Source organism: Euleptes europaea, chromosome 19 (genome assembly GCF_029931775.1).
Source record: "Euleptes europaea isolate rEulEur1 chromosome 19, rEulEur1.hap1, whole genome shotgun sequence".
In the NCBI taxonomy this organism is placed as follows: domain Eukaryota; kingdom Metazoa; phylum Chordata; class Lepidosauria; order Squamata; family Sphaerodactylidae; genus Euleptes; species Euleptes europaea.
The window spans coordinates 3768992-3788727 of NC_079330.1; the positions used below are offsets into that span (position 1 = coordinate 3768992).

The following is a 19736-nucleotide window of genomic DNA, read 5'->3' on the forward strand; positions in this document are numbered from 1 at the left end:
GCAGCAAAAGCTTTGTTGATTCAAAGCCTCTGGGAGCAGGGGAATTTAATCTGGATTGCTCTACTCAAATCAATCCTAACTAGGGCTGCCAACCTCCAGGTGGGGCCTGGAGATCTCCTAGAATTACAACTGATTTCCAAACTACAGAGATCAGTCCCCCTGGAGAAAATGGCTGATTTGGAGGGTGGACTTAGGGTTGCCAACCTCCAGGTACTAGCTGGAGATCTCCTGCTATTACAGCTGATTTCCAGCCAATATAGATCAGTTCCCCTGGATAAAATGGCCACTTTGGCAATTGGACTCTATGGCATTGAAGTCCCTCCCCTGCCCAAACCCCGCCCTCACCAGGCTCTACCCCAAAAACCTCCCGCCGGTGGCGGATAGACCTGGCAACCCTAGGTGGACTCCATGGCATTGTACCCTGCTGAGGTCCCTCCTCTCCCACACTCCTCCCTTCCCAGGCTCCACCTCCCAAATCTCCAGGTATTTCCCAACCCTAAGTTGGCAACCCTACTAACTACTATTCCACACTATGTAAACAGGTGTTCTGAGCAGAAAGTTTTTTGTTAACAGGCAAAGCCTTAGTTTTTCACCCTCTGAAGTGATGTGATGATTTGCCACTTGGCTTTCAGCATTGCCCTGTATTACCAAGAGCAACACATGGTGTGTGTGTTAAGTGCCGTCAAGTCGCTTCCGACTCATGGCGACCCTATGAATGAAAGTACTCCAAAATCTCCTATCTTTCATTTTTTTTTTATTTTTATTGATTTTTAACATAAAAAAACAAACATATAAAACATATAAAAACAAACAACAAATAAAAGGTTAATAAAAAAAGAAAATACAAAAGAGTATCGTTTTGTACCAGTTGCAACATTCATAATTTTATAATTATAACAAACCAAAACGATACCCCCTCAACCCTTCACCCACCAAAAAAAAGTGACCCATCACCCGACTTCCGTAGAAGTGTCTGACAGTTTTGAAAGTAAAAACATTTACCTTAAAATATAAAGATATTAAACCTTATATCTATAACTCACTGATTAAATTATTAAAGTCCATTTTTGCCAGTTTGTCCCAATATGTGGCAGCCTTTATCCATGTTTTTTTAAACTCATCCATATCTCTTCCTTGTAGGAAGTTTGTAATTTTGGCCATCCTCATATACATCCATATTTTCTCTCTCCAGTCCCCAATTAAAGATTTCTTCAAAATCTCCTATCTTTGACAGCCCTGCTCAGATCCTGCAAATTGAAGGCCGTGGCTTCCTTTATTGAGTCAATCCATCTCTTGTTGGGTCTTCCTCTTTTCCTGCTGCCCTCAACTTTTCCTAGCATTACTGTCTTTTCCAGTGACTGTTGTCGTCTCATGACGTGATCAACATACAACAGCCTCAGTTTAGTCATTTTAGCTTCTAGGGTCAGTTCAGGCTTCATTTGATCTATAACCCACTGATTTGTTTTTTTGGCAGTCCACGGAATCCGTAACACTCTCCTCCAACACCACATTTCAAAGGAATCTATTTTCTTCCTATCAGCTTTCTTCACTGTCCAGCTTTCACACCCATACATAGTAACAGGGAATACGATGGCATGAATTAATCTAGTCTTGGTGGCCAGTGACACATCCTTACACTTCAAAATCTTTTCTAGCTCCTTCATGGCTGCCCTTCCCAGTCTCAATCTCCTTCTGATTTCTTGGCTGCAGTCTCCCTTTCGGTTGATGGTGGAGCCAAGGAATAGAAAGTCTTGAACAATTTCACATGATAGCTGCACTTTAATGCAGACAAAAAGTCACTGTTAAATAAGGACTTATTTCCCCCTAAACTCCCACTGCTAAGTCTGGACATTGCACATTTTTAAAAGCTTCTTTATGGACTGGAGGCTTATCTAGTGAATGCATAACCTTCTATGGAGTTAAGAAAAAGCCACATTTGCAGCAATTGATATATTACCTTAGGTGAATTTGTACTAACAAAACATATTGGACATGGCTGAAACTAAGAGTAAGAACTGATTCCCTAGGAGGAAAGGCTAAAAAGACTGGGATTTTGCAGTTTAGAAAAAAAAAGACAACGGGGTCAGTAAAGAGGCCTGTACAATTGTACATGGGGCAGAGGGAGTGGATAGAATTTTTCTCCCTCTCCCAAAATACTAGAACTCAGAGGCACCCAATGAAGATGATGGATAATAGATTCAGGATGGACAAAACCAAGTACTTCTGAACTCAGCGAGTGATGAAGATGTGGAATTCACTGCTGGGAGATGGGGTGATAGCTGTAAGCAAAGATGGCTTTAGAAGAGGATTAGACAGATTCATGGAGGACAGGTTCATCAATGCTATTAGCCACAGTTACTAACAGGTACCTCTGTGTTCAGAGACAGGAAACCTGAATCCCAGTGCTAGACAGTGGCCTTGGGGGGGGGGGAGGAGGCCACGACCACTATGCCCTCTTGTTAGCCCTCGGTAATAAGTAGTTGCCCACTGTGAAAGATAGGATGCTTGACTAGGTGGACCAATGATCTGATCCAGCAGGGCCCTTCTGATGTTCTTAAGGGTTATGTGGACAAGGTAACTGCAGGAAGAACATTTAGAGCCCCAAAGGTACTAATTTTAATAGCTCCCCAAGGATTGATGCAGTTAGATTAACCAAGATAAACGTTGCTGCTCTACTATTATTCCTTTGATAATTTAAACCACACCTTGCTAAGCTAGTGGAGTTCTGTGATTAATATGAACAGCCTTAAAAGTCTCAAAAAGGATCTGCACTCAAGTTGCATTGGCAGAAGTTATCTTTAATAAGTGCTGGTAACAGTTTTTTGATCTGAAGATCCATAGGAAAATGCGGTCGACAAGACATTTGACTTATAAAGCTGCCATCTTGATCCGTTTCTGAATTCAGCACCTTTGCATCAACTCTTCCACAATGTTGTAGAGCTGCTTGCCATGTCATGTCTCTGGGATTAGCTTCATGCTCTCTTGAAAACCTGCCTGCCCACTTGGTCTTCACACCTGAGTTCCTACAAAGGAAGGCACATTACCATTGCATTATACGCTACTTGGATTAGTAGATAATCAACATTACGCTATTATTGGGAGAGAGACTGTGGCTTAGAAACAGAGCTCCTGCTTTGCATGCAGAAGGCTGTAGATTTGGTCTCCAGCTAAACAATCTCTGGCGGTGAGTGTTTGCCAAGATGATATCATAGGAAAGCTGCTGCCAGGCAAAGTAGAAAGAACCACCAACGGTCAGTCTAACAGTATAAGGCAGCTACATACATCCACACGACTAGCAGATATTCTAGGTGGGCTAACTATAGAGACCGAACTGAAGCACTGTTTAATTGCCCCCCACACACAGTTTACTTGCAGATTCGGATGTCACGAACACATTCTAACACAGCTGTCGTTCAAAGCAAATCTCAATTGAATATGAGTTTTTAAAACATGAGAAAATCTTAATAGGGGCTATCTATTCTGTATTATTTCCCGCTGGTTATGGTAACCAAGATGCAGATCCTTCATGTAGTCTGAACTATGGTAAAACCTCTTGTCCCGTATGGACTGCAAAGTGGCCAAAGTATAAATATGGAGGTTATTTGGGATCAGAAGCAAATCTGGGACCCAGATACAAAGCCTGTGGGGCAGGATGTGCCTTCCGGACATTCACTACTCAAAGCCTCCCCGAGTTGTAAGTTAGATACCAAATAGAGTTCATCTCCTTCAATCCAGTGACTCCATCCTCTGTTTTTCTTCTCTCCCATCTGGACACAAACAAGCTTGTCACCATCCCAGGTAACCACACTCTGCATTTGAAAAGAGAACCGCATCAAAATATTACCAAGTTGTTTCTCATAGCCTCTGTGTTCCAAGTTAGACACCTTTCCTTACGCTTCCATTTTGTCTTGAAAAGCCTTTCCTCTAAAGCCGTGGCTCCCAACCATTTTTTGGCCATGCCCCACCTAAGCATCTCTAAAATCCTGATGCCCTCCCCCCAGTGACTCTCTAGTCTATGCTCTCACCACTCCTCTCTATTAGCAGGCTTTCCCCCTCCATTGTAACCAGCTGACTGCCGTGTACATTCTGATTTTAATTTTAAAAATGTGTATGTCACAATATATATTTATATACTGTATATGAGGCTCCTAGAACCATAAGAAATGCAAAAAATTCACTGTTAATAACTCATTCTCGAATTGACCCCCTTAAAAATCAAATTGCCCCCCTGTGGGGTGCGTGCCCCACTTTGGAAACCACTGCTCTAAAGGCTGTTTCAAATTTTAGTTCCCCTCACAATTTACAATGTAACTGAACACAATCCATAGCAAAGTTAACTACAAAAAGAAACTGTAGCTCAGTTGGCCAACCCAGACATTGCCAATCAATATCCACAAATGGCAGGGAATCGAGCTACAAAAAGCTTGAATCAATAAGGAATTAAAACACGCTGGAAAGTCAATGAAACGTCTCTTCTCCTGGCACAACTACCAGGTGCCTTTCCGCTGTCAGGGTTCTATAACCAAGAGCACCCATTCCTGGTAGCCACCCATATAACTCTAGCCAGGGAGAGCAGGATATAAGAATAACAAAAAATACATAAACTTCGGAAAGTATGAATATTTTAAATGCTCAGTCAGGCTGATGTAAGAACAGGTGGTCATTGGCTGCTTGTTTGTACTGCCAGAACAAGTTTGCTGTTAACAGCTGCAGAGCAAACCAAGATTTAACTTGCACGTTTTTTGTTTGTTTGTTTTGCAGCAAGATTTTTAGTAGTAGAAGTATCCTTAACTGTTGAGTTGCTAGAGGAAATTGACACAGGGGCCCTGTCAGAGCAATGCTAGGGGAGGGGTTGTGGGTCAGCGGTAGAGAATCTGCTTGGCATGCAGAAGGCCCCAGGTTCAATTCCCAGCACCTCCAGTTAAAAGGAACAGGTGGTAGGTGATATGAAAGACCTCCACCTGAAATCCTGGAGAGCCACTGCCTGAGTAGACAATACTGACCTCGGTGGACCAGTGGTCCGATTCAGTGTAAAGTAGCTTCATGAGTTCATATGAAATATCTCTGTATTTGAGGGCTGCTAATGGCTGCCACATTTACCTCAATAATCAAGGGCTTGCTATACCATTAGGGTTGCCAACCTCCAGGTACTAGCTGGAGATCTGCTATTACAACTGATCTCCAGCTGATAAGAGATCAGTTCACCTGGAGAAAATGGCCGCCTCAGCAACTGGACTCTACGGCATTGAAGTCCCTCCCCAAACCCCGCCCTCCTCAGACTCTGCCCCAAAAACCTCCCGCCAGTGGCAAAGAGGGACCTGGCAACCCTATATACCATATGGCACTGCGGTCAGGCTCTGGAATATCCCTGTTCCCAATTAAGCTGTGCAATACATATAATATTCATACATGTGAACCATTGTTGTTGGTGAACAGACACCTCATCTAATGTTATCAAGGGGAGAAGGGAAATTCTGCACAGTTAAATCTGCACAGCTTGACCCTCAACAGGCTTCTCACCTTGCATTTCCTGTTGTCCAGGCCTTTGTTGTCTTCCTCAAACTCTTCCCCAATTTTGAACTGGACAAAGTAGTTCCGGAAAGTGCTTATTGTGCGGATAGAGAAGGAGTCCCCGTTCTGTTCAATAACCTTCTGGGGCTTCAGCATTTTTGCTATCTTGCGAGTTGCAAAATCAATACCTGGCAGAGATAAACAAACCCAGTCTATTTATGTGTGCCTTGCCCACTGGATTCAGTCGTCGTATCACCACCGGCCAGATTTCCCCTCCCTCCGTCCCCCCACTAAGGCTGAAGTTTAGACACTGGTCAGATCATTGGCGGAGCACTTTAAGAGTTTGTAAGCCAGCAGGTGGACTAAAATATGTCAGTTCCTCAGGATTTGTGTTAGTCATCTTGTTCAAATGCTCTATCAAAGCTTGGTCCTGTAGCAACTCCATACAGATGTGCTGAAATTAAGTCTTCGGTTGCTGTTTTGCTGCAGCCAGATGGACACATGCATAGCCACCATTTCAGGCCTAAATTATTATTTTTTATTGATCTACTAGGACAGTGGTGGCGAACCTATGGCACGAGTGCCAGAGGTGGCACTCAGAGCCCTCTCTGTGGGCACGCAAGCCGTCGCCCCAGCACAGAGTTTGCCTGAGTTCGTTCCCCCTGCTGAGGAGGCTGGGGACCAGCGGTGCCTTCCCGGCTCCTCCAGGAAGCGCCGGGCTCCTTCCTAGTGCCTTCTCCGCAGTCGCTGGCTGCGCACTCCGGAAGTGAAGACAATGACGAGCCTTCTGCCGAGGACTGGAAGAGGTGGAGCCGGGACGGGGCTGGACCAGGAGTGGGACGCCTGGGCGGCCATCTGTGGCGGGCTGGTTGATGACCGCAGGGCAGGGGGTTGGCAGTGAGGGCTGAATGGGGGCCCGCCTGGCATTCGTGCTGGAGCCAAGCCCTTCGCTTAGCTCGGGTTTCCACTCTGTTCGTTCATGCAACCAAAGGTGCCTCTGAGCACGTGCAGAGGGCTGTCCCCACCATCAGCCCCCCCCGCATAACAGTCTTTTAAAATTGGTATGAAGATAACAGTTGGAAAAAGAAACAAACTGAAGGGGTGGGGGCTATGCTCCAACTGCTTTCCTTCCCCTGCTCGGCCGCCCATGCAGGGTGGCCACCCTCCAGGTAGTAGCAGGAGATCTGCTATTTCAGTTCACCTGGAGAAAATGGCCGCTTTGGCAATTGGACTCTATGGCATTGAAGTCCTCCTCCCCAAACCCCACCATCCTCAGGCTCCGCCCCAAAAACCTCCCACAGGTGGCAAAGAGGGACCTGGCAACCCCTAGCCCCATGTGGACTTCAAGCTGTGTTGACACTTCGCGATAAATACGTGGGTTTTGGATTGCAGTTTGGGCACTCGGTCTCTAAAAGGTTCACCATCACTGTACTAGGAGTTCTGCATCCTGGAAGCTTGTTAAACAAAAGCCAAACGCTATACCCCAAATGCTTTTATCGTTTTATGCATAGCCTTCCAAAGCCAATCAAGCTAGTAGGTTGCAAGTTTAGATGACATGAGTTCTGTTTTTAGACAATCTGCAACAGATTTGCAGGCTGAAATGGGAAACCAAAGAGCTTGCCAACTACTAGAAGTGTTTCCCAGCTTTGTCACCTAGAGAGATTTTTTTGTTCATCTAAGTAAATAGGAAATTACTGTCAAAGCCAGGATGGGGTAGTAGTGAGTGTTACAACTCCATCTCTATACTCAACTCAGCCATTACCATCACTGGGTGATCTTGGGTCCAACACTACCACTTAGTTTCAGAATTCTACCTTGCAGGGCTGTTGTGAAGAGGCTGCCCTGAGATCAATGGGAATGAAACTTCAACAAACAGGCCTGAAACAGCAAGCTCTTGGAGGGCTCATGCCGCTTATTTCACAATGCACCTCAGTCTGTCAATTCACCCTCCTAATTCCATGAAGTAAGTCATATAGCCCTATTTTACAAATGGAGAATGAAGGCAGAAAGAATGCAACACACCTGATAACATTAGGGCCAAGACTACTCCCACCTTTACACATATATTAAACAATTTAAGGCACCTTAGAAACCAGCATATAATAGTCCTCAGAAGAACATGTCAGTAAAATAAATTTAACCTGGATTCTACAGTGGCAAGAGAATTGTAATACTTAGGTTTTGCCTTTCAAACAGCAATTTGGATGTTTCTGGTACAGTCCAACTTGCACTGCACATTAGTGGTACAGTCCTAGGGCACTTTCACACAGCCCCAAATAATGCACTTTCAGTCCACTTTCACTGCACCTTAACGATCGTTTGCAAGTGGATTTTGCCAGTTCACACAGTAAAGTCCACCTTCAAAGTGCATTGAAAGTGGATTGAAAGTGCATTATTTGGGCTGTGTGAAATTAGCTTCTTAATGTACCCTCACTTAAAGCCAATCAGGCAAGTGTAGAAGCATATATATGGCTTAGTAGAAAATAATGATTGCTCTGTATGACCCCAGTTGCAATAAGGACCCTTACATACAATCCTAAATAGTTACAGCCTTCTAAGCCAATTGCCTTCACTGAGCAGATATTGAGAAAGATCTGTCCTCTCCAAAACCCTGGAGAATCACCAGCAGGCAGGTAAAATGCTGAGCTAGACTGAAGGTGGGAAAAGAAGGACCTGATATATTCTACGGGCAACTTCATTTCCTACAGCCAGGCCTACAGGCAACCCAGCATGTTGCCAGACCAAGGACACAAGTTAGAACAAGAAGAGTAAAGATTTTGTTACAAAATTGTAGCTTATATACACAATGCAAGGCAGAGCAGAGTGTCCCAAAACTGAAAGAGGCAGCTTCTGGACAGAGAAAGAGCTTGTCTAATATAAGAAAGGGTTTAAACATAAACCACAAGAGAAGGAAAAAAGGATTCAAGCTGTACCATCTTACCTAAGGCCAGCATATAGCCTTCAAAATTATCACTAGAAACGAAGTTCCACGTGCCACTGAAATCCACAGGCATTATTACAGACGGGCAACTCACACACCAAGAGAAGACACTAGCTAAGAATACTAATTTCCCTCCCCAGATCCTCTATATATGGGGAACAGAAAAGGGCTTGCAGCTGGCCATGGTGGGTGGGGGCTCCTGGCTAGCCAAGGGGTGGGAACTGGAGCTTGGAGGAGAAAGTTCACATTGGCTGCAATCTTTGGTGAGGAGTCCATGGGACTGTTCCCTGAGTCACAGGAGAGGAGGGTGGGACAGAGAGCAGCTTAACCACTTCTCTGCCCTTTTTGGGTCAAATGTGGATTGCCATTAAAATCAATCCACCACAACTAAAGGTGGAAGATTGGTCACTCCACAGTTTGAGGTGATGGTTCTTGGCCATCAAATCCAGACACGAACTTTACTCTACAAATGTGCCTTTGCCAGAGCTCTATATATACAAAGCTACTGTTAATGTTTAAAAAAGCAGTTAACTGCCTTCAGAGGCGAACCCGCCAATGTGACATGAGTCTCTGTTCTGGGCATGCTTTCTGGTTTAGAAACAGGCTCACCCAGAACGTTGACTCCTGCAGTAATCCAACGGGTAGCCCAGAGGCCAGATAAACGCTCCTTCATGTTTGCATCAGGATTCACACACAAAACCAGCGTGACACATCTGTTTGGATGCTGATTAGAGAGCCAGAACGATAAATCATGCAGAGACAGAGCAGATTCTGCTGTTAGGTTGGGGTTGCCAACCTCCAGGCAGGGCTTGGAGATCTCCCAGTGTTACAACTGATCTCCACACAACAGAGATCAGGTCTCCTGGAGAAAAATGGCTGCTTTGGATGGTGGACTCTATGGCATTGTACCAAGCTGACAACAAAAAGTGGAAGATTGGTCACTCCACAGTTTGAGGTGATGGTTCTTGGCCATCAAATCCAGACATTAAGTTTGCTGAGCAATCCCCACCCCACAAAGAATGGTGGTGGGGGGAGCAAGGTCTCATTTTCTTTTGGGGGAGGTATGGTAATAGAAAATCCGAATCTTAACCCCAGATAACCAGAAGTGTTGCTCACAGATGAAGGAAAGGCTCTCTGCACATGCTCAAACGATCTGCTAAACATGGCCACCCATTATTGTAGTTTAATGTGTTTCAGGCGGGCAGGTCACCTAGGGCTGTACACAATCTGATGACATTTCCACACATGAAGCCTCTATTAAAGAAAAAGAAGAAGAGTTGGCTTTTATACACCGATTTTCTCTACCTTTTTAAGGAGACTCAAACCGACTTACTATCACCTTCCCTTCCTCACCCCAGACACCTTGTGAGGTAGGTGGGGCTGAGAGAGTTTGGAGAGAACTGTGACTGGCCCAAGGTCACCCAGCAGGCTTCATATGGAGTGGGGAAACAAATCCAGTTCACCAGATTAGAGTCTGCCGCTGACATGGAGGAGTGGGGACTCAAACCCGGCCCTCCAGATTAGAGTCTGCTGCTCTTAACCACTACACCATGGGACAGGACATTTTTTCTCCAGGCCTGTTGGCTACTCCATGTCTGACCCCACACAACCTCCTCCATGTTTTGCCTTCTTCTTATCTCTGCATCTACAGGGTAACTGGTAATTGGAACAGCATTCTTGCTGGCAGCGAGGAGACAACTCAGTACCCTGCAGATATTATTTTTTTCTGGACAATGGCTACTTCTCCCCCTTGTCATGATGTCTTTCCTGCAAGAACAACGTTGCAAACTCCCAGTGGCCTTTGTTCCTCTGCTCAGTGACCTTCAGCCAAGATATACCCACCCCCCATGAATAGAATGAAGCAATGACCATGTGCTAAACTTTACTCTACAAAAGTGCTTTCACCAGAGCTCTATATATACCTCTATTTGACAATGTGTGGGTGTAAAAGGAAGTCCCTTTTGTTCATCGGACTCATGAACCAGCCAGCTGAGACCCTGCCACCCTTATGCATTGCACAACCACTGCCTAAGTAAGCTGGGAGTGGGCTGGGAACCTCGAACTCTGACCACATTCCTTGACTCAAGCTTTGCACATATGTGCGGACCGCTGCAGCAGTGGGTGACCCGGCCCTCCGGTTGGCTTCCTCTTCTCAGCATTGTTCTCTAGCCTCTAGTGAAATGAAAGGCATGTGTGTGTGTTAAGTGCCGTCAAGTCGCTTCCGACTCATGGCGACCCTATGAATGAAAGTCCTCCAAAATGTCCTATCTTTGACAGCCTTGCTCAGATCTTGCAAATTGAAGGCTGTGGCTTCCTTTATTGAGTCAGTCCATCTCTTGTTGGGTCTTCTTCTTTTCCTGCTGCCCTCAACTTTTCCTAGCATGACTGTCTTTTCCAGTGACTCTTGTCTCATGATGTGACCAAAATACGATAGCCTCAGTTTAGTTATGAAAGGTGTAATAAAACAGAAATAGCACCCCCCACCCCCTACCCAACCATTCGGGACCATTACAGCTGTTCTGTTACAGGGAGAAGAGTCTAGAAGGGGGGGGGAGACATGACCTGTCCCTTTAACAGAGGCTTCCTGTGCGGACAAGGGCAGCTGAAGCTTTTCAGGGCAGGGAGGGAAAGCCCTTCACCTGGTAATTAACATTCCATTATGCCTCTGTTAAAGAGACAGGACATCTTTCTTCCAGGAAGTTGACTACCCTAATTGTTTTCTCTTCTTGCTCTCTTCTGCTGTGATGCTGTTTTGAGACCATCCCAGATCAGGATGCTGCTGTGAAAGGAGCACACTTAGTCTGTTAGACAGAACTGATTTTATTATGATTTGTTCACATGCCCATTGCACGGGGTTGATTCTCAAACAGCATTAAATGAAGGGAGAAATCAAAGTACCAGCATTAGGATTTAAAAGGGCAGGATTTGGGGGAGAGCAACGTGTAAAGTTTGCAATGGAAGATGGCTGTGCAATAAAGACGGGATTCTCAGCTGTGCGCTGCTGATGCAGGAGGGCTGGTATCATAGGCAGACCAAATCTTTATTGCTTCCGCTTCTCGTCTCACATCAGCAGCACTAAATCAACACAGCGAAGAAGCAAAAGTACACAACTTTCCCACAAGCAGCATTTGTCTGTATAAGTCAGAGCAGAAGTAAATCTCCCTGCTCTCCTAGACATGGATAGGTGATTGAGAATGTCCCCACCATGGGCTCTCCTTCCCCCATCCTATGTTGTGCACAATTCCCTCTCCCTCCCTTTTCCAGAACTAACCACGGTTAGTGTTATGTGTGCAGTAACCTGAACACTGACCAGAGCTAGCTGCAAACCAGAGTTTTCAACCAAGGTTAGAACCAGGTCTGCACATTCGAGTTTGAGCCAGCCACGGTTAGCCTTCAGCTCAAAACAGGCATAATGCTAACCATGGTTAGCTCTGTGGAATGGTGAATTCACATGCAGAAGAGGAGAAGGGACAAAAGGAGAAGATGAGCCAGTGGTGGCTCTGGCTTCCAAATTTGGGTGAGAAGATCAGGCAGTGTTACGTCCACACCAGATCTGTAACAATCCGTAAGATCGCCAAAGTGGTGGGGCGGGCTCAGATATGCAAGAAGAGAACATAGTTTGAATGACTGATGAAACAGCAAGAACAAAAACCCCTTTTTTACAGTGCAGGCTTGATCTGAGTAATAAAAACCTGTGACCCATTGCAAGAGGCCAGTTTTCGGTCAGAACAGCACATTGTCACATTAGCTTTGAAGACATTAGCTAGCATGCTTTCTGCAGAGCTCTGGAGGGGGGCTTTAAATCAGCCCCTCCCATGACTAAATGCAGTCCGCCTGTCACCGGCAGTGCATGTAGTCAGCCATAGTGTGTGGCTGGAGGCCTCCCCTCCCAAACGAAACTGTGGAGGCCAACCTTCAAACAAAGGCCCTCGCTCTCAGTGATGATGCTAACCTGATGCCTGGGGAAACACCTGCATGTAGAAAACTAGCAGGCCAGGAAATAAGACTATCCCTGTCAAGAAACCTTTTTAAAAGTTTGGAGGTCACATACTCTGCCACTTCCAGCCTGGGGCGGTACAACCCAGACACGGGTTTCGGCACCCCGGTGCAAACTAGACCATTCACTACAAATCCAGCATCTCAGAATCTCTTGTGGAGAAGCCGCATGTAAGGGTCACCTTGCCAGGAAGCCGTGGCCTGCAGCATGCAGACAGCTTAGGCATGATCCCCCCTACACCTCGGCACAGATGGAATGGATGACATCTCCTAATATGCATCCGATAAGGCATCTGGGATGCAATCCTATGCTCCCTTACCCAGACACAACCCTTTGAAATCAGTAGGATTTACTTCTGGATAAATGCACACAGGATCAGACCTGCCCACCCCTGTATGAAAAGAGTACCAGAAAAAGGAGGTATTTATTCAGTAGAACAGCAGAGATTCCTCCCTCCAAGAAATATTATTTGTGTAACAGTCATATTTTAGCACACGATGCTGCTCCTTGCTTGGAGCCCTGCCCACTTCTGCAGCATGCCCCGCCCCCTTTGGAGCACCGCCCATCTCCGCATTCCATAAAGACAACTCTTCACAAAACCCCAAACCAAAGGTGTAGCAGGGTTGTATTCACAGAGCTGAGAAACAAGAAGAAAAACACATGGCCCTGGCTTCATGTTTCTTCTTGAAAGATGCCACCTGGAGGTCAGGTCCATGGCAAAGAAAAGAACAGAACACTCTAGCTGCACATCTCTGTGGTCTAGCTGCCACCCCATTGGGTAAGTTCAGCTTCAAACAGGAAGCTCAAACTGCATTCTTAAGAATACAGAATAGAGCCACATGCTGTTACTGTTCTTACTGCCACATCAGGTTTTGGACAAAGGAAACGTGGACAGGTTTTGCAAAGGAAATGAGGTTCTCACAGTAAGGGTGTCACTCCTACTGTGAGAACCAGATTTCCTTTGCAAAACCTGTCCATGTTTCCTTTGTCCAAAACCTGATGTGCCGGTAAGAATTATGGCCAGTCGTGGCTTTCAAGTTTACCAGAACTTCACATTGTTAGTCACTTAAGGTTGCCGACAGCCTGCAGAAGGGAAAAAAACTCCTGTCCCTTTAATAGAGGGATTAATGGGATGTTATTTACCAGGTGATGTTAATTACCCTCCTTGCCATGAAAAGCTTCAGCAGCTCATTTCCATGTTGTTAAGTCTCTATTAAAGGGTAAGGACATTTTCCTCCAGCCCTGTTGGCAACCCTTCAGTCACTCAACCTTTTTTGTCTTAACGACAGAGTTGGGATCATGACATTTCAGGCACATCAAGGACTCCATGCTTACTGACCCCCTACATTTAAGCCCATGCTGGCTAACTACCACACACGTCCAGATACATGGCAGCTTCACACACACACACACACAAACAAGCATTACGCAACCTGATCCCAGTTGCCGTCAAGAAGAGAGCATTGGGGTTCACATTCACAAAACCAGGGTTGCCAACTCCTTTGCTGGCTTCTGCTCCTGTGCCTTTAACAGCAGCTAGATTTATAGACCTGGGTAAGCAATCATGCTTGTCTCTCATCATGCTTGTCTCTCTCTAGGCTGTGGCAAGTTTACATGCTGGTTTCTGCAAGCTAAAGATACTGGAAAAAGCACAAGAGCAGGCCATGCCACGGTTGGTCAGTTGGCAACCTTTTGTAAAAAACCCAATCCCAGCATGTAAAAGGATCTAATTTTATCCTTTCACTGGCCATGGATTCAGGATGCCACAGCACATATTTCTCACAAACCATGGCCATTTCTCCCTCCCCAACAAAGATGGATGGGTCAAGGTTTAGTAGCCTCCTCAGCATACCTCTGCAAAGGAGCTAAGATGACCCCACTGTTCTGGTTTTCGCTCTCTGCAGTGTATAATTTGTGCTTTTCAATGTAAGCCAGAACACTGTCAGATACCAGGTATCGGACGCTCTGGCACCTTCTCAGGGCTCTCCGGATTTTGGTGGCTGAGATTTCATTGCTGATCCACTCCTCCACCAGGTGAATGTTTTCCTTGCGGCTCCAGAGGATGTCGGATTCATAGATGAATTTCTGGGCCTCGTTCCCAGCTCTGGTGATGCACACCATGCCGTAGCTGGTCAGGATTTCCAAAATGTCTTCTGGCTTCCAGAGGTTGGGGACGGCAAATGATTCCAAGATATCTGTACCACAGAGCAACTTCAGCTGAGGAACACCTGAAAAGAGGTCACGAAGAAGACAAATGTCAAAATGGCAGTTCTGCATAGCTGCAGCATTGAAAACCCAGCTGAAAACTAAAGCTAGGGTGGTAGTTTGTACTTCACTGATTTAAGTTCCACATCCAGGTTTATCTAAATTCTGCATTAAGAAACTGCTGGATTCTGCAATCTGCATGCATTATGCAAAGTGAGCAATTTTGTAACCTGTCTTGTGGTTAGCTGCACAAATTTATTCTCCAAGTTTTACTATCCTGAACTATTTATTTCGTGTTAATTAATCGCTGGGTGGGGGTGGGAAGGCAAAGAGTTTCAGCCTGTCAACACTATAAATCTCAGCTGCCTCTCTGGCTTCGGTGGAACACAGGCAGGATGGTGCTGCTGCACTCGTCTTGTTAGTGCCTTCCTAGAGGCACCTGGTTGGCCACTGAGTGAACAGACTGCTGGACTTGATGGGCCTTGGTCTGATCCAGCAGGGCCTTTCTTATGTTCTAGATTTTAAACAGTGCTGTTCAAAACTCTTTTAAACTTTCAAGCATATCTTCATAGCCATGAGAACTGGAAACTTACTTTTAAAAAAGGAAACCTGAGATTTCCAAGGAAGCTGAATCTTTGTACCTCGTACCAAATTCTGTACTTTATTCCCCCTCCCCCCCCCCGCACAATATGGTCCTGCAGAATCAGATGATTCTGCAGGACCATATTGGGGGAGATAAAGTACAGAATTTGGTACTTTATTTGATACACTATAAGAAGAAATGGTGAACTTTAGTTAATAGGGCCAGAGGGTCATCTTGACATAAAAGCACTGAGATCATTACTAACATTCCCCAAATTACTCACATTTAAAAAAGGTTGCATAAAAACATAAGAAAAGCCCTGCTGGATCAGACCAAGGCCCATCAAGTCCAGCAGTCTGTTCACACAGTGGCCAACCAGGTGCCTCTAAGAAGCCACATACAAGACGACTGCAGCAGCACCATCCTGCCTGTGTTCCACAGCACCTAATATAATAGGCCTGCTCCTCTGATACTAGAGAGAATCGGTATGCAGCATGACTAGTATCCATTTTAACTAATAGCCATGGATACCCCTTTCCTCCATGAATATGTCCACTCCCCTCTTCAAGCCTTCCAAGTTGGCAGCCGTCACCACATCCTGGGGCAGGGAGTTCCACAATTTAACTATGTGTTGTGTGAAAAAATACTTCCTTTTATCTGTTTTGAATCTGTCACCCTCCAGCTTCAACAGGACCTCGCGTTCTAGTATTATGGGAGAGGGAGAAAAACATTGCATTGACATGAAATACTAGTCTGAGTACTGAACAGATGAAGACAGACTGACAAGGTTACAAGCATGAGTCAGTAGGTGCCTGCCAAGCAGCTTTTCCCCCAACACAATTTGTGCACTCTCGGGATGCTGTGTATATTAAGTCACTTTCACTCTACGTCTAGCACACTTCAAAAATTGTATGTTTTCACCCAAAAGCTCCATCTTCTGAAATCAAGGGGGACCCATTTCTTTTCTCCTATAGTCAGATATAAAATTAACCTTTAGTTTCTGAACTAGGTTGATTCCTTCTGATGGGAAGATGGCCACCTGCTTCCCGTTTCCGCTTTCGGCCTGGTTTGCTCAGAGGAGGTACTTCGTCGAAGTTGTTTGAGGAATACGAATGGTTCAACTTCTGTTGATGGTATCTACAAAAAAAAAATCAAGATTTTACCAAAAAAATTGGAGGGGGTGTTACACAGGGCCTTGAAATCCTACTCTGAAATCTTATTTGGCAACTTCTCTGACTACTGAATGTTCATCAAGCATAACCCGCACACTGGCAAGCATATTTTGGAAACCATGCAGACTAGGAATTTTAAAACCAAGGCTGAAATTCTAAGAGATGTAGGCTGCAACCAGCACCTTTGAACAGACTGATTTTGTAGGCCGCTGGCTTTGCAAGACAGTGCACAGAGAGCAGAAAGCATGCAGCGTTCTTTAGCTGGATTTTTCTTTTTATTTAAAAAATCTCTTCTTGGAGCCCTTTGCACTGACATGAGCAAAAGCACAGTCCATGGGCTTCCTTCCGTTCTCCCACCACATTTGCAAGCCTACATAATATATTCTGTTTTTGCAGGCAGTAGGAAGGAGGTCTCCAAATCGCTCCAGCCATTTCTATCAGAAGATCCATTCCAGCAATTCTTTCTTCCTGAACTTTCCTTGGGCAGGAAGGGCAACCGGGAAGACCAGAAACTTGCTCACATGAACACATGAAGCTGCCTTACTGAATCAGACCTTTGGTCCATCAAAGTCAGTATTGTCTACTCAGACCGGCAGAGGCTCTTCAGGGTCTCAGGCAGGGGTCTTTCACATCACCTACTTGCCTAGTCTCTTTAACTGGAGATGCCAAAGATTGGACCTGGGACCTTCTGCATGCCAAGCAGATGCTCTACCACTGAGCCACAGCCCCTCCCTATGGCTCTCCAGGGTCTCAGGCAGGGGTCTTTCACATCACCTACTTGCCTAGTCTCTTTAACTGGAGATGCCAAGGATTGAACCTGGGACTTTCTGCATGCCAAGCGGATGTTCTACCACTGAGCCAAAGCCCCCTCCCCCTCATGAAAGGTGAGATTCTGAGCAAGCTATATTGTGGCTGGCGCAATACCTTAGCACTTTGACAGTCTCCTGCCATTCATTCTGGCCGCTTTCCCAGTTGCTCACTTCCACCCAATCGGAGCTTTCTGTGGCAAGCTTTGCCATGGTCACCCGGTGGCTGGCACTGATCAGACCCTTCTTCTTATAGGCATCCCCCACCGGCGAAATGATCCCTTTGACCACTTTGTATTTCCCTGTGTGGAAGACAGAAACTGTGGACAGTCTGACCCCTTGCTTGGCTCAGCTCCACAACGCAAGAGTTCCAACAGGATTCTCCAGGCTTTGGAACACAGGAAGCTCCTTATACGAAGTCTGACCATTGGCCCTGCTTATCCAATATTTTCTCCTTGGACTAGCAGTGGCCGTCCAGGATTGCAGGCACAGATAGGACTTTCCCTGATATCCGAAATACTTGAACTGGAGATATGGGGCATCAGACCTGGGAACTTCTGCGTGCAGAGCAGGTGTTCTGAGCTACACCACATTGCAGCAAAGCAATTTCCTATGACTTTAAAATTTGGTGATAACATTTTCCCTCCCCCCTCTTCAATTCCAGTGTTTCAAAGTTCATAGAGAGATGCCACAAAATTAATTGTGGAGGTTCCCACCCTCTGTACGATCACAAAGCATCAAAAAAATATGGTCTCTCCTAAGCTGTTTTGCAAAATTAAGAATTGTACCTAAATACTGATGCCCATGTCAACTGTCTGGAAATGCTTTTTCAGCCTTAATGTTTAGAAACTTGTTCCAAAATAATCAAAGGTAGATGAGAATATCAAGATGAAGAACTCTGCATTCATTGCGGAATAGGATGCACCCGGGCCTACAGGAGACCCTTTGCTGATTTTAATGGTATAATGTTTTATTTCTTACACTTGGTACAACTGGGATTTGGGGCAGTATTTTAATGCTTCTGCCCAGTTTGTGTGTGTGTGTGTTGTATTTTAATGTTATTAATTGATATTGATAAACAACAACAACATTTGTTGTTTTCAGTAAGGAAAACTGAAGGCTGCCTTTGGAGGCTGTCTTGCTGAGAGCTCCAGGCATCAATATCTTGAATAAATAAATCATTTAAGCAATGGTGCCCATTACCGGGTATAATTCCAACTGCGGCATCTGGAAAGCCATGAAAGCTGGCACGAGACCCTGGAACCTCCCCCCTCCCTTTGCTTCAGCCAAAGCAAACAGAACTGGGAGCCGAGTCAGAATTTTTATACATTTCCTGTTCTCTTCACTGCATTTGCCCTACTACTGGTGTGTGGTTCTCCATTTAATTAACTGGCCCTGCATTCAGATACTCTCCTAGCAGAAGAAGAAGAAGAGTTGGTTTTTATATGCCGACTTTTTCTACCACTTAAGGAAGAATCCGAAGCAGTCATTTTCTCCAGGGGGACCAACCCTTGTAGTCCAGGTATCAGTTGTAATCCTGAGAGATCACCAACGCCCCCCACCTGGAGGTGGGCAACCTAGTGGACCCAAAGAATTCCACTCCTGTGACAGTCAGAGTGTAACTTTAAGGTACCTATAAGGACCACTGCTACTTACCGGTGTCGTTCAAGCCATCTCTTGCCAGTTCGAAAAGCCGAAGGTGCATGTTGGTGATCGGATTGAAAGACCCGCAAGCCAGAAGAACCACCTCGATCTTCTTGTCGGAGTTCTCCATCGACCTTCTCTGTAGCCACGGGTGCAAAGGGAGAACTGAGGCACAGCAACCCCCTGTTGCGAAAGAGAGAGGGGAGGGAAGAAAAGGGTGGGGTGGGGAGTCATTTTGAAGTTTCAGTGAGGTGCTCCAAAACAAAGAGGAGAAGGAAGCAGGGGCTGAGATTATTTTGTGCTGGTACGCAAAGCAAAACCTGGGAATGGTGCGAATGTGGCTCTCTGTGCCAGATCTCTCTTGCCAGCCTCCAGGTGGGAGCTGGAGATCGCCTGAGATTAAGAAAGGTTTCCAGGCGATAGAGATCAGCTCACTTGGAGAAAATAACCGCTTTGGAAGGTGGACTCTGTGGCATTATACCCTATCAGAGCTCCTCCCCATCCCAAACTCTTCCTCCTCAGGCCCCACCCCAAAAATCTCCAGGCATTTCCCAACCCGGAGCTGGCAGAACGTGCAGAACACTGGCTGGATCTGGGCAGGGGCAAGGGAGTGCAAGGAAGGGGGATGGCTGCCCTGTGGGACTTCAGATCAGAGGGCTGATTAGTTTTGACCCTCTGCGTGAAACAGGGACTCCAGGTATACCAGGATCCCGTGGGAGCAGAGAAGGGGGAAAGGGCAGAGCCTGGTACTGAATGCAGGATCTGGTTTCCTCACAGCCTGGACTCGATTTTCTTTTAAAGCCTGTTTCTGATCCCCAAGGGCTGTGAAAATCCGCTGTGCGCAATACCTGTTGAAATCTTAGCCAGAGCTGGCAGG

General features: G+C 45.8%; 2 protein-coding genes across 2 annotated transcripts; both read right to left on the reverse strand.

The window, feature by feature from the left end:
• Positions 1-2945: 2945 nt before the first annotated feature.
• On the reverse strand, positions 2946-8556 carry RBP7 (retinol binding protein 7). Its single transcript, XM_056865632.1, has 4 exons — positions 8453-8556; positions 5521-5699; positions 3708-3809; positions 2946-3023 (listed from the first exon to the last, which is right to left on the reverse strand). Exons 1-4 carry the CDS (start codon positions 8523-8525, stop codon positions 2973-2975), a joined length of 405 nt encoding a protein of 134 aa, XP_056721610.1. The 5' UTR covers positions 8526-8556; the 3' UTR covers positions 2946-2972.
• NMNAT1 (nicotinamide nucleotide adenylyltransferase 1) lies at positions 5590-18989 on the reverse strand. The gene is made up of 5 exons (XM_056865636.1): positions 18872-18989; positions 17334-17517; positions 16277-16374; positions 14302-14728; positions 5590-5699 (listed from the first exon to the last, which is right to left on the reverse strand). The coding sequence occupies exons 1-5, from the start codon at positions 18987-18989 to the stop codon at positions 5693-5695; spliced, it is 834 nt and encodes a 277-aa protein (XP_056721614.1). The 3' UTR covers positions 5590-5692.
• Positions 18990-19736: the final 747 nt, after the last annotated feature.